A 14,660-nucleotide genomic window follows, 5' to 3' on the forward strand; every position below is an offset into this window, starting at 1 on the left:
ATTCTTTTGTGCTCAAAGGTAAAAAGTACGTCCTTGCTCCATTGACTCCCCATGAAGTGCGTGAAGACTATAGAGTCAAGAAAGAGCTACGTGAAAAGATGAAAAGGGAGGAAATGGTTGTGAGTGAAAAGGAGACCTTGGTTGCTCAAGGAGGACAAGGTTCGGCCCAAGAGAAGAGTAAGAAGTGTATGATCGCTAGAGGAATGTTAGGAGGAGAGAGAAGGTGTGGTGAAGAGAAGGACTTGGAGCAAGTCAAGCTAACTCCTCTAACCTTTCTATTTCTTCTAGTTGTCTTGTTCCTTTTATAGGTACTTATGTGGATAATTACCCCAAAGAGGACGTGGACCCGAGTTTCCAAGTTCCTTTGGAGGGTGAAGTAGTGCTACCCTCTTCCAAAGAGGAAGGCCAATACAAGAAACTTGACCAAATTGACAAAGGTGATGTCTTGACAAAAGAGGTAACAAAGCTAACCCCTACTACGTTAGCAAATGTGGATCACTTTGTGTTTGATGAACGATTGAGTAGAGGTAAAGTTTTGCCTTGTGTGGGAATTAGTGACCCTTTGTTAATTGATCATGTCTTGGTGAAAAGTGCTTACACACTTGTTAACCCTTTTGATGACTATATTGGCTCTTCTTGCAAGAGTAAATTGTGTCCATCTAGTGGTAGCACTTGTGTTGATATTGATCCTTTTGAGAGTGAACTTGCTTATTTTGGATGTGATTTGTGATTGGACCTACTCTCTTCAAGGATGGTAATTTACTTGATAGTGATATAGTGGATGAGTATGGAATGCAAGACCTTGTGTTTTGTGATGTTGAAAATGAATCCATTCTTTGGAATCACAAAGTCACTAAAGAACCACTATGGTATGATGATCCATTTCTTGGTGAGAAAAACCTCCTCTTGAGGGAATTTGACTTGATTGCTAAAATGGATTATCTTGAAAAGGAGGGTAAAACTTGGCTACAAATTGCTAACAATATCTTATGTGATACCTTTCCTTATGACCTCTTTGCTCGTGAAACCCTTTGCATGTTGTTGCTTAAGTTTATGATGGGTTTGCAAGTTGGATGTGTAGACCATGACTTGAGGAATATCTTTGTTTATGACCCTGGTGTAGTGTCCTCTTGTTATGTCTTAGTAGTGAAACCATTGTTTAAGAAGACTAGTGTAGAGAGTTGGACTCTAGGGTGGAATGACCTTACTTTACATCTTACACTTAGTCAAAATGAAGGTAGAACTTTCTTGGGAAGTGAGGAATTAATGTGCTTTATCTCTTTGGGGGCCAATGTGGCATCCTTTGTTCCCTATTCTAATAGCATTAGTTCCTTCATATTACCCTTATTTCTTGAATTTTGGGGAAATCACCTTGTTGAAATCCCATGTATGCACTCTCTATGCATGATTACTATTGATGTGTGGTTGTACCACAAATTTGTTCATCCTTGGCATGATTATGTGGTTATTATTATGTGTGCTAACCCTCAATCCTTGAGGAGTATGTTGTCTTCCATCTTCCTTTGGCTTTTGCAAGGTTCGGATTCGAGGACGAATCTTTTTCAAGAAGGGGAGGATGATATGACCCTACTAGGCACACTTCACTTGAAGGCTCACATTGAAGACCAAGGCATGGGACTCTAATCCATTCAAGCAGGAGAATGACCAAAGGAGCATTGGAGACCCATGGAGAGGCATACAAGCCCCATAAAAGGGCCTATGAAGTATGGAAAGTAGCTTGGAGAGGAATGAAAGAAGAAGCTATAAGAAATAAGGCCAACACTCAAAGTGGCTAGAGTCGCAAAGGGGCAAAAATGCAAATGTGGCTAGACGTGCAAAAGAAGGGCCATAGATGCAAATGGTCACAATTTCAAGCTTGAGGATTGGATGATAGCTATATGTGCAAGAGGAGCCTTTTCGGATTTCATTGCCCAACATCCAACTACCCAAACAAGGCCCTTGCCTCATTAATGGCATTCTTGTAATAACTAGCCTAGCTCTTAAGCCTCTTAGTATAAATATTAGACTTAGGTTATTTTCATCTTTAGACTTTGATGATTGATAAAACTCTTATGAGAGATTGTAGTTGATAGCTTTAGTTTAATATAGTTTGTTTGGTTGCATAAATCTAAATGTAATTCTTAGTTGCAAAGCGAACAGTTTATTTCTATCGAATTCAATGTTGCTCATTTGTGGATTCATTTGAGTCGTTTGTTGATTCGAATTGCCTAGGTTCTGGGGTTTGCAAATCCGATTGGAAGGGTTAGGGTTTAATATAACCTTTCTTGTCCATAGATTTCTTGCTCTTGGGTCAAGTATCTATCCATCTACCTTTCTCCCATTCCTAATCTTCTCCCTCTCTATTTTCCATTTTTCTTGTTCTTTCAGTTTTTAGAGTTTCCTAGGTAGAATCGTATCAATGTGCCTGTAGCATACCAGTCTCGGCAAGCTCAATCATCTTTGTTGCATACTCCGCTGTCTCGGGGGCCTCCGTACGGGCAGTGCTCTATAAGATCGCCGAACGTGTCGCAACCTGCATATGTTTGCAAATATTAACAATTGAATATATTTGTAAAGTAGTGCATAAGACGATGGATTAAGTTTAAGACTAATAAAACTTACCAGCGCCTCATACGCTCCTTCGAGAGCTACATATCCTAGGCCATCTGAACGACGCCTAGTGGGGTTTCCAATAATGATGCGAATGATCTGTATGTACCACTCCATGTACACATGGATCGGAGTGTCATGTCCGACCACCGCTAGGCTCGTCATCCTCGCATCCCAACTCTGGACCTGTTGCTGCATATGGAGCCGCCATGCATCAGTGACGCCCGAACGCTCGTCCCTCACACAGTGGTCGTGCTCCCAATCTGTAGCCGCGGGTATATTCTGTACATACCCAAACTGCCGTAACACGCGGTCGGGCGCGTGATACTCAACGATACCCAATCCTAAACTACGGGTTTTCAATCCTAAATTATGGGTTTTTAATCCTAAAATATAAAGATTAATAATTAATAAGTCAAATAATTAACAATTAGCTAGCAAACAATTAATAAATAAACAATTAACTAACTAATCAAACAATTAACAAATTACTATCATATATTTAATAAATAAACAATTAACTAACTAATCAAACAATTAACAAATTATTAACAAATAAACAATTGGCTTAACAAAAACTAAATAAATAATTAGCTAGTCTAACAATTGAAATAGCTAATCTAACAATTAACAAATACTTAAGTCGCTAATCTAACAATTAACAAATACTAAATAAACAATTAACAAATAATTAACAAATTAACAACAAATAAACAAAAAAAAAAAAAAAACGGGGCAGTCCAAACAGCCCCCAATACCGCAAAAAAAAAATGCGTAAAATCTTTTCTTCTTGGAAATCCGCAACAATTACACAACAATTATGCTAAGGGTAATAATATATTTAACAATGTAATAGAAAATTCATAGTGAAATACATAGATTGATATTTTATTTTTTTTGAGTTTTTGAAATGAGTTCTACGCCGCTCTATTCCGAAATTCAACCTTAGAAACTTGTTCCTACACTTCAATATACCAAGAGTATTAACTTTCGGGTTGAAAAACAACACGAAAACGACATTTTAAAGGCTTGGGGGACCACAGAAATCGCCTTTAATGGCGGGTGGAATTTTTTTTTTCAAACTAGGGGGACCGTGGTGGGGAAGGAGAAGGGGCAGCTTATGTTTCCCTCTTTCACGCACGAATTTCATGCGTGAAAGGACCAAACTTTTAACTTTACAGTTTGGTCCTTTCACACTAGTTTTTTTTTTTTTTGAAGTGCTATTTTGGTTTAACTTTTTTTTGTTTTTTGTTTTTTTTGCACTACAAAAGTCGCGGACTCAGGACATGGTGATTCAGTGATGGTGTCTGGAAGGTGTACACGTAGGTGGGTGATGAGAAAAGAAAAGATAAAAAAACAAAACAAAAGAAGATAAAATAGAAAAGTTAAAAAATACATATTTAATAAAAAAATTATAAAAATAATTTTTTAAACTTTTCTTTGGCGTTTAACTCCATATGAGAAAGTGAAATACATTTTCCTTGTCACATTAACGTTTAAAAAGGTAATAATTCAACTTTAAAATAGCTAAGAGGGTCATAAAAATAATAAGGGGTCATTTGGTAGTTGGTTAGGAGTAAATTATTCATACTATGTTTCGTAGCTAGTTAAGAGGTGAGTTATTCATGTATAAAAGTAGTACAGTGTTTGGTTTGTAATTTAGAAATCTTCATAACTAATACATGTATAAGTTATGATGAAATCTATGTATTATTTTAGGGATAATTTCGGAGACCTCCCCTCGGGTTTGGCCTTATCACACTCACCTCCCTTGTGGTTTACGATATTACGCTAACCTCCCTTATTTTGATTTATTTGTAACAATTCTTTTAATATCATTTTATTAATATAAAAAAGTTATAACCGGACAATTTTGCCCTTACTAATGTATTCTTTGTTTAATTCATTTTTGTAATCGTCCATCTTGACTAATAATTCCTCTCCATTACCCAAAAAACTAAATGAAATCAAATCTATATTTCTTCTAAAATTTCAGAAAATTACGTCATTTTTTCAATCAAGGATGATTAAAAAAACTAAATTCTCATTTATGCTAGTGAGCTTAAACATCCAGAATTTATAATTAAAAACATCAGATTGTTTGGGTTCAGGTTTGTTTGGGTTCAGATCTTATCTTTTGCTTAATTATTGCCTTTAAACCAATTAGTAAGAAGAATAGGAGTTGTGCTTCAAAAATGTGGAAGCGGGTCTCTTAGGCTTTTGCATAGTCAAAACTCAGTAATAGAAATTCGAAGCAGAAGAGGAAAGGTCTTTTGTGAACATTTTAGTTTGTTAATTTATTAATGTTTTATAAAGTAGCTGAGATTTTTTTATCAAGACATATATATATTTACAGTAGCGGGGATTGATCCACGCACTAAATCTGCAAAAAAAGATGTTTACAAAAATGAATTAAACAAGGAACACATTAGTAAGGGCTAAATAGTCTGGTTATAACTTTTTTACAATAATAAAAAGATATAAAAAGAATTGTTACAAATAAATCAAAATAAGGGAGGTAATTGTAATATCGTAAACCACAAGGGAGGTGAGTGTGATATGGCCAAATCTGAAGGGAGGTCTGAAATTATCCCATTATTTTATGCAGAGCAAAATGTGGAATAACTAATACATAAATAATTAAACCCTACGTAAAATAATACATAGATTGCATCATAACTAGTCCATATATTACTAATATGTGCATAACTCTAAGCAACTACTAAACGGCCCCTAAGCGTATAGTTAAAATTTCCGAAAAAATTTGAGGGTATTTTTTTTTAGGGAAAATAACACTCTATATCTATTTAGAGAAAATATTTATCCGCAATGGCCCATATTTCTAATATTACCCGAAATGACCCTTTTATACATTATGATACACTTTTATACAAGGTTTATACATTGTCCGCAGTAAGTGTATAACACTGTATATCATGTGTATAAACATTATTGTCAAAAAGAAGGTTGACTATGTGAATGTAAATATAAAATATGGCTTCGTGGATGTAATATGAACCCGACACTTTTGTAACCCAAAAAAAAAATAATTTGGAACCAAACTAACCCTTTAAAAAAAAAAAAAAAAAACCAAACTAGGCTTCACGTGAAAGGACCAAACTGTAACTTTTTGAGTTTGGTCCTTTCACGCATAGATTCTGTGCGTGAAAGGGGGTACTTTTTTTTCTTTTTCTTTTTTTTAAGCTATCAAAAATCACGTTTTTTTCATACTTTGAGCAAAGATTAGTCATGTTTCAAAACTCCGAATATCAATTACAATAACGTCGGCTCATTACATCAAGTATATCTAAACATTTGGATCGTCATTTTAGGGGTTGTAAAGTGCCCCGAAGTAAGTTTTGTTTGCTTGGAAACTTGTCATCTTTAGATCTAAGTGTCATATTTTATAGGATTTTGATTTAAGTGTTTTGAAATAAAAATATTATATTAAAAAATAATTCATCCAATACGAGAGGTTTAACCAAGGTATAATATATTTCATTCAATGCTCCCACCAAGGTTTGATCCCATGTTGTTGGCATAAAAAAAAAGTAAAAAAGAGAGCCTAAACCACCAAGCCAAATTGGTGAATGCAACAAAGTAGACACTTTTTATTTTTTATAATGTTCACTAATGCTATTTAACTCGTTTTCATAAATTGAATTTCGAACCTCGAAATTGACATTCAAAACATCATTACCACTGGATTAGCATCTCGAAATAGATTGTTTATCATTAGATTTTTACTAGAGAAGAATGAAATTTTTGCACAAATTTGGGGTAAAATTCAAATTGAATGGGATAACAGGCTTTTTTGGAAAATCGGCTCGGCCAAACCGCTTTGCGACAATTTGTCCGCATAGATCTCGAAAAAATACCCTGAATCAAAAAAAAAAATCGCGTAAATCGAACATCCGAGCGCAAAGTTATGACCATTTAAAGTTTCAACAATTTACAACTAGTTTTCTACCTATGCTCCGGTTCTTATTTTTTATTTACGTGAGTGAAGAGGCATATGTATACTTGATGTAATGAGCCGATATTATTATACGCTAAAAAAAATATTAAGTTCTGTATAAAATATTTATATTCCAACGTTTTGAAACGTGATTAATCTTCGGTCAAAGTATGAAAAAAAACTTAAAGATAACAGGTTTCCAAACTTATTTCGAGACACTTTACAACCCCTAAAGCGACGATCCAAACATATATGTATACTTGATGTAATGAACCGACATTATTTTACGCTAAAAAAAATATTAAGTTCGATATAAAATATTTATATTCCGGTGTTTTGAAACGTGACTAATCTTCGGTCAAAGTACGGAGAAAAGCTTAATTTTGAGTTTGATTTCCAAAGAACAAAGATGATAAGTTTTCAAGCAAACAAAACTTTTTTCGGGGCACTTTACAACCCCTAAAACGACGATCCAAACGTTTAGGTATACTTGATGTAATGAACCGACGTTATTGTATGCAAAAAAATATATTAAGTTCTATATAAAATATTGATATTTCGAGGTTTTTTGAAACATGGTAATCTTTTCCAAAGTATGGAAAAAACTTGATTTTGATAAGTTAAAAAAAGAAAAGAAAAAAAAATACCCCCTTTTCATACAGTTAAATGCGTGGACAACTAAACTCAAAGTTACGGTTGGTCTTTCACGCACAGATTTTGTGCGTGAAGCCTAGTTTGGTTCCAATTTTTTTTTTTTTTTTTTTTTGTTAGAAAAGTGTCGGCCTCATGTAATATTTTATCTTTGGATTGTATATTATGGAATTATTATTATTATTATTAATTTTTTTTTTTTTGGTTGCTTTTCCCCCTTTATTTTTGTTTCTTTGATGGCCAAAATGGGTTACTTAGAAGCGAAGCGGGTATACCCTAGTGTTATCTTACGCGGCGTTTATAGCATTACCTTCGCTCCAAGCCTAATCCCATCCCAACCAATAAAGCAAAAACTAGGGTTTTCCCAAACAGAAAAACAAAAAAACAGAGTAGTACTAATTTATACCTGTTATTTTTATTCACGTAAGATCTTCAAGTTTTGTTCTTTGGAATCAATCAATTATGCCTCCAAAAGCAGTGAGAAAGACACCAACAGGATCTGGATCCAAAAGAGGTGGCCGTACTGCTCGTGGTACACCAAAATCTCAGGCAAAAGCAGTAAAATTAGAGGAAACAATGAAAGAAGAGGAGAAAGAAGAGGATAATAATAAGGATAAGGCTGTGGAGATTAAACAAGAAGTGAAAGTGGCAGAGGAGAAAATTGATGAGAAAACGGTGAAATTGAAGGAACCGGAACCCGAGGAACGGGCTGAAACTGCGTTGAATAAGAAAGATGACAAGAGTAAGTATTGATTTTGCAACAACTAGTATTTTTATGAATTTTATTGAATTAATACTTTGTTGTATAGTTGTGCTTGTTTATGTTCATAACTGTTGCTGCTTCTTTTTTCTGTTTTTGAGTGCTCTGTACTGCTTTCCTTTTTAGTTGCCATGTTTTCTTCACTGCCGTATTTTATTTTTCATAACTACTTTGATTTGCTGCACTTGAGCCGAATTTCTTTCAGAAACAGCCTCTCTACCTCGAGGAGGTCTGCGTACACACGACCCTCCCTAGGCCCCACTTGTGGGGTTACACTGGGTTTGTTGTTGTTGGAATTTTAAGAGTTTTCTTGAATTAGTACTTTATATAGTTCTGCTTATTTAGCTGGTTTTGGTTATGTTTATAATTGTTGCTGCTTTGTATATCGATTTTAATAAGTTGGGTTCTTCTAGCTTAATAAGAGTAATGATAAGAAAGAAGAGAAAAAACACTTGTTGATACTTCCCATCTATCATAGCCTTGGTGCACAGAGTTCCTTGGTACCTGTTATTGGTGGGGTGGGAGGTGGCAGGTATCCCCTGTAATTAGTGAGGTGCGCGCAAGCTAGCCTGGACATCACAGTAGGAAAAAGAAAAAAAATTATGGGTCATATCGTTGTTAATGGTAGATTTTATGGAATTGGTATTTTTAAAATTTTCTTGAATTAATACTTTGTATAGTTCTGCTTGTTTAGCTAGTTTTGTTTATGTTCATTGCTGTTGCTGCTTTGTATGTTAATTTTAACAGGTTGGGTTCTTCTACCTTAATAAGAGTAGTGATAAGAAAAAAATAGAAACTTTATGGGTCTTGTTCATTGTTAATATAGCTATATAGTAAATATTATTGCAAGAATGAAATTTTAGAACTTTCTTGAATTAATAAGATCTGCTTGTTCAGCTGTCTTTATGCTTATAACTATTGACAATTGCTATGTAAATTGTAATAATCTGGGTTATTTAGCTTAATTAAGAGCAGTGTCAAAACAGACTTATGGGTCTAAATAGAAACAAAAGAACTAAATAAAAAAATTATCTCAAGAGAAAAAAGTGATTATGAGAGGATAGTGTTAATAAGGTCTTGGTTGGTAAGGGGGAGCTTTGAGCATCACTTAAATCTTATGGCCTGCTAACCTTCGATTAATGAAAATATATGTGTGTATATGCGGTTTCAAGCTTCAATTAAAAGAAAAATATAAAAGGTCAGGCGTCTCTGAAAGGATAGTTAGGCATATGAGTTGTGTTGAGGTGTTCACAAGTTGGTCCCAAGACCACCTTCGTGTGAAAGACATTTGTTGGGAACTGGAACAGATGAAAGGGTAGCTTATTCTTCAATAAGGGAGGATGGAAGAAGGAAAGATTACAGTTGCTGGCACGTGTTCAGCTCTGCCAAATCTTGTAACTTTAACTTCTGAGGAGCGAGGAAGGAAGAAGCAAAGATTACAGTTGCCGACACGTGTTCAACTCTGCTCTTGTAACTTTAATCTTTCTCCTGAGGAATTTTCACGTGCAGGTCTTTTTAAATCTATGTATGGGCATCTTTTGATGATCAGTAAAAAATTACGTCTCTGTTGAGGTGGATATTGTTGACAGCTTACAGGACTTGCAAGAAATTATGTTAAACTTGGATAAGAGCCTTCTGTTTTATCTATTTTACTGGCCTGGGAGGCTAATTTTTTTTTCTTCGTGGCAGAGGTGGACGATGTGAAAGAGTCAGTCGATCAGTATGAAAAGGGTGAGCGATTAGATTTGGAGGATAATGACCCTGAATATGACCCTGAAGAGTATGGAACAGTTGATTATGATGAGAGAGGAATTGAAAATGATGATATTCAGGAAGAGGGAGATGAAATAGAGGAAGAACCTGAAGAGGGAGATGTTGGTGAAGAGGAAGAGGGTAATTTGGTTGAAGAGGATGTTGAAGATGTGCACGAGGAAATTGAGGGTGATGAAGAAGATGAGCATGCTGGGGAGGAGCATGCTGAGATGGTTGATGCAGCCGAGGAGGAAGAACATCATGAAGTTGTTAAAGAAAGGCGTAAGCGGAAGGAAATTGAAATATTTGTTGGTGGCTTGGACAAGGATGCTACTGAGGATGATCTCAGGAAGGTCTTCAGTAAAGTTGGCGAGGTTACCGAAGTGAGGCTTATGATGAATTCTCATACAAAGAAGAATAAAGGATTTGCATTCCTGCGATTTGCCACTGTGGAACAAGCAAAACGAGCTTGTACTGAGCTGAAAAATCCAGTGGTATTTTCTTTATTCTGTAGTTTTCATGTGATTGATTTTAATTCCTCGGAGAAGGTATTTTCCTGACAATGGAATTTCCAGGTCAATGGCAAACAGTGTGGTGTCTCTCCAAGTCAAGACAATGATACTTTGTTTTTGGGTAACATATGCAAGACCTGGACAAAAGAAGCTGTAAGTAGGCTAGGCATATCCATATTGTCAACAACAGTACCAAGTTTCAATTAAAAATATCCATAGTGTCAACAGACATGATGCTCAGTTTTGAGGAGCTGCTTAACTAGTCATTGATGTTTGCTTTTTCTCCAGTTAAAAGAGAAGCTGAAGCATTATGGTGTTGACAATATTGAGGATTTGACGTTGGTGGAAGATACTAATAATGAGGGAATGAATCGAGGATTTGCTTTCTTGGAGTTCTCTTCACGTTCGGAGGCCATGGATGCTTTTAAGCGGTTACAAAAGAGAGATGTTACGTTTGGAGTTGATAGGCCCGCAAAGGTTTCTTTTGAGGATTCATTCATTGATCCTGGGGATGAAATCATGGCACAGGTAAACTCTCTGGACCTATATCTTTGTTGTAATAAAAGGGACTATGACTCGGGCCAAGTATAGTTAGATAATTGCCAAATGGAGGCTCTTGTTGGGGTTCTCTTTAGCTTATTTGGAGGTACAGAGATATTTTGTAATTGACTTTTAAGAGTTATATTATGTTTTTGAACATAGTTCTCCCTGGTTTGCTTTTATCCTGCTCTTTAGTCTCTTCTGCTGCGAAAAAAAGTAGAATGAATAAGGACACTCTGTGTGTTTAGTTTTTCCTTTCTACAATCAATTAGATTTATGGCTGGGTGCTAGATGTCAAATGCTAGCCCCCCCCTTTTTATTAAATTTTATCTGGCTAGGTTGCTTATCTTCTTTCCCTGTTAGTTCTTTTCTGATGACTTTATTGCATACTTTTGGAATTTTTGTTGAGTCAATTGCTGCGTAGCAATTCGTTTTATGACTGGGGGTGAATTTATTTATTTATTTTTAATAAATCAAGATATGACGAATATCTCTTGAGTTCAGGTTAAAACAGTGTTTATTGATGGTCTTTCTGCATCCTGGGACGAGGATCGTGTGCGGGAGCTTCTTAAAGAATATGGGAAGATTGAAAAAGTTGAGCTTGCCAGAAATATGCCTTCAGCTAAGAGAAAGGACTTTGGATTTGTTAGCTTTGACACCCATGATGCTGCAGTTACATGTGCTAAAAACATTAATAATGAGGAATTGGGTGAAGGAGATAACAAGGTTCATTTTATGTTCTTTAAATGTCTATGAATATATGCCACTCTTGTGAATGGTTTCTTAAAGTTGTATATTTCAGGTTAAAGTTAGGGCCAGATTATCAAGACCCCTTCAGAGGGGCAGAGGGAAATATGGCGGACGCGGAGATATGCGACCTTGGCATATGCCTATGCATGGTCCCCGTGCCCCTTGGGGTCGTATAGTGCCACATAGTCGCCCTATTCGAGGGACTAGAGTTAGTACACGTGTGCCTCCAGTAGTTGGTCGTGGTTTCAAACGACCTGCAGCATTGAGAGATAGACGGGCAGTGATGGCTTTGCCTCCTAGAGGAAGACCAGCTCCACCACCTAGCAGGTCATATGACCGGAGACCACCTGGTATGGGATGATTTCCGTCTTCCTTAAAATCTGCTGGTTAACTCTGCTTATTTTATAAATGGTCAAATATAACTGATGAGTAAATTGCAGTTCCCTCATATGCAAAGAGTAGCTTCAAGAGGGAGTATGGACGGCGTGAGGAAATCCCTCTTCCCAGAAGCAGAGCAATAGCTGAGTATCCTTCGCGGGTTCATTCTGACAGACGTGCATCCTATAAGGATGAATATTCTTCCCGTGGCTCTGGTTACCCTGAATTGCCTAGAGGTACTCACTCTGTAGCAAGGAGAGCTTATGTTGATGATGGATATGGGCAACGGTTTGAAAGGCCCCCTCCATCTTACCGTGAGGGACGTGGTCGTGAATATGATTCTGTGTCTGGTTCAAAACGGCCATACACTGCAGTGGTAAGTTATCTTCACCATATACTCCGTTTAGATACTTTCTTGATCTGCGCAAGAAGATACGAACTAATTTGGCGTCTCCGGTACATTCCAGGATGATGTTCATCCCCGCTACGCTGAGGCAGGAGTGAGGCATTCTCGTGCTCGTTTGGATTATGAACTAGGCAGTGGAAGTGGCTCCCAATATGGAGATGCATATGGTGACAGGTGTCTTATAATTATTGTTTAAGTTGTTTTCTTCCTTTTTTCCTATCATTGGTACTATGTTGACTTGCCTTATTTACATTTAAGTAGACTTGGTAGATCAAATCTTGGGTATGGTGGCAGCAGGAGCTCCCTTTCTGGTCAAGATTCTCATGGGATGTATAGCAGTCGTCAGGGTATGGGCTACGGTGGAGGTATGTTCTTTTGTTCACTGGAATATCTGGTTATTTCTCTTAACATTTGTTATTACATGTATGTTTAGAGAAAGCTGTCTTAATTTTTATTTTGGGTTGCAGGCTCCTATGGTGGAACTGATGTAGGTGGAATGTATTCATCCAGCTATGGTGGTGATTACATGTCTCGAGGCAGTGATGTATGCTTCTACTTCGTTGATTTCTGTTGGAAGCTTTAGTGTTTATCTGATGATAACTGTGTTGTTCCTGCTCTTCTCTGATGAATTTTCAGGTTGACGACTCAGTTTATTCTAGTCGTGGTGTGGGTGGTGGTAGTTATATGGGAAGTGGCGGTTCTGGATCTTACTACTAACTAAGGTATGTCACTTATTATTACCAATCATGTGTTTCTTTTGGCAGTCATGCTCTTAGAACTGAGTGTCCTATATGCTCTCTTGAAACACCCACCCCCCTCCTTATGTGGAATGAAGCGGGGAAGGTTTTTCTTACTTTCTTCTCTGCAAGAGCTGTATTTGAAGATATGGAGCATTTGGTTACCCTCCAACTTATTTATGGTACAGATTTGAGGTGACAAAAGAGCCTGCAGTTGGATGTGTTAATGTGGAAGCCCTATGCATTGACATGCCTCTGAAGAGATTGTGGACATGCCTCTGAAGAGATGGAGTTTATCTATTATCTGTTGCCTCTTTGTATATGTGGGGCTAGAGAATTTAGCATTAGAGAGGTGGTATTGCTCCGAAGCATCTTGGATTCTAATTGGGAAAAGAGACATCTGTTCCTTTTCTGATGTAAGGAAATTTGAGCCATGTAGAGGAAACAGAGATCTGTTTATTTCTGGTGCCTGAACATGTACTATTTTCTAGTGGTTTCTTCTTTTAAGAATTTGCTGGAGAAGTGGAGTAAGTATACTGCATGATTATTTTGAAAGAAAACGATCCCCAAAAGCTCAAGTTACCAATTTTCCAGTCATGTGTCTTAGGAAACACTACGATGAAGGAACCGTTGGAGTTTTATATGGACGCTTTATATCTAGTTGTATTTGATATTACGGTCACAAAGTTACTGCTGCACCACTATCACAGAACTCGAAAGATCACCAATAAAGTGCTTAATTTTGTTATTGAAGTGTCTACTTTTTTACTAAGTCAATGCATTGACATGCATTCCAAATTATCATCTATTTGCTAATGGATGGCGGGTGATTTAGGTTTAAATGAGGGAAAATGACTGTATTTTGATGGCTTGAGAAAGAAAGCATTCATGATTGTCATGGGCCAAAGTTACCCATTACCTAATTTTTATCGTTGAGAAGAGTGAAATTGGATTGTTGTAACTGCTCCCTGCAATTGGTTTAGATGAGGGAATACGAATGTTGTTGCGGCCACGGTCTGTGGATTGGCAGCTGATAAGTTCTTAGCATTGGATAGGAAATTGTGATATCTGGTGCTTAATTCCTTGCAGCTTGTGAGCCATTTCTGCGAGTACGTTATTGGTCATTGCTTATGTGTGGCCTGATGCCTGATTGCTTTCATTTGGTTACATCAGTTTAGTATCATCCCTTTTTGACTAAGCTTTTGGGTAGTTTGTTTGCACAGTTTCGGTTTATGTATTTCTGACAGCTTAAACTGCAGAGGAATTTTGAGAGAACTTGATAGTGCACAAATTTTGGTCTATCCTAAAAACATGAGGATAAACACAATTTGAAGATATGCAGTTTGCTATGATCTGTGTTCTTTCATTATCTGATAATACACTCTAATACGAAAGCTCGCTTACGACAGAAAGTTATCCTTGGAATAAGTGTGTGCTAATCTTTTGAGTTCCTGGGGATGAGCCAATACTGATTTGTTAATGCAGTGGGAGTTAGCAATTTGCCCCAACTAGAATAATGCTATAGGGAGGCATTTCATGTCCTGCTGTTAGTCTGGCAGTTTGCCTCAACTAGAATTACATTATAATTAAGTAATAAACAGTTTTA

The 14,660-nt window shown here is 36.7% G+C and overlaps 1 protein-coding gene across 2 annotated transcripts; it reads left to right on the top strand.

Annotated features, from left to right (window-relative positions):
- Window positions 1-7,474: 7,474 nt before the first annotated feature.
- Window positions 7,475-13,802, top strand: LOC132053626 (heterogeneous nuclear ribonucleoprotein Q-like). Of its 2 annotated transcripts, none has more exons than XM_059445714.1 (12): window positions 7,475-7,961; window positions 9,669-10,225; window positions 10,307-10,396; window positions 10,532-10,771; window positions 11,288-11,509; window positions 11,586-11,883; window positions 11,974-12,287; window positions 12,379-12,491; window positions 12,576-12,682; window positions 12,785-12,861; window positions 12,954-13,039; window positions 13,243-13,802. In XM_059445714.1, exons 1-11 carry the CDS (start codon window positions 7,682-7,684, stop codon window positions 13,032-13,034), a joined length of 2,379 nt encoding a protein of 792 aa, XP_059301697.1. In that variant the 5' UTR covers window positions 7,475-7,681; the 3' UTR covers window positions 13,035-13,039; window positions 13,243-13,802. The 2 variants fall into 2 exon arrangements, with proteins under 2 accessions (XP_059301697.1, XP_059301698.1); XM_059445715.1 differs by having other exon boundaries at window positions 7,476-7,961; window positions 12,579-12,682.
- The last annotated feature ends 858 nt before the right edge of the window (window positions 13,803-14,660 follow it).

Source organism: Lycium ferocissimum, chromosome 4 (genome assembly GCF_029784015.1).
Source record: "Lycium ferocissimum isolate CSIRO_LF1 chromosome 4, AGI_CSIRO_Lferr_CH_V1, whole genome shotgun sequence".
Taxonomy (NCBI): domain Eukaryota; kingdom Viridiplantae; phylum Streptophyta; class Magnoliopsida; order Solanales; family Solanaceae; genus Lycium; species Lycium ferocissimum.

What these genes read in the sequence shown, in the direction of transcription:
- LOC132053626 (XM_059445714.1), top strand. Translation starts at nt 7,682, where the DNA reads ATGCCTCCAAAAGCAGTGAGAAAGACACCAACAGGATCTGGATCCAAA. An exon ending in AACGGCCATACACTGCAGTG is followed by an intron (nt 12,288 to 12,378) that starts GTAAGTTATCTT and finishes GGTACATTCCAG; the next exon opens with GATGATGTTCATCCCCGCTA. An exon ending in GGAGATGCATATGGTGACAG is followed by an intron (nt 12,492 to 12,575) that starts GTGTCTTATAAT and finishes TTTACATTTAAG; the next exon opens with TAGACTTGGTAGATCAAATC.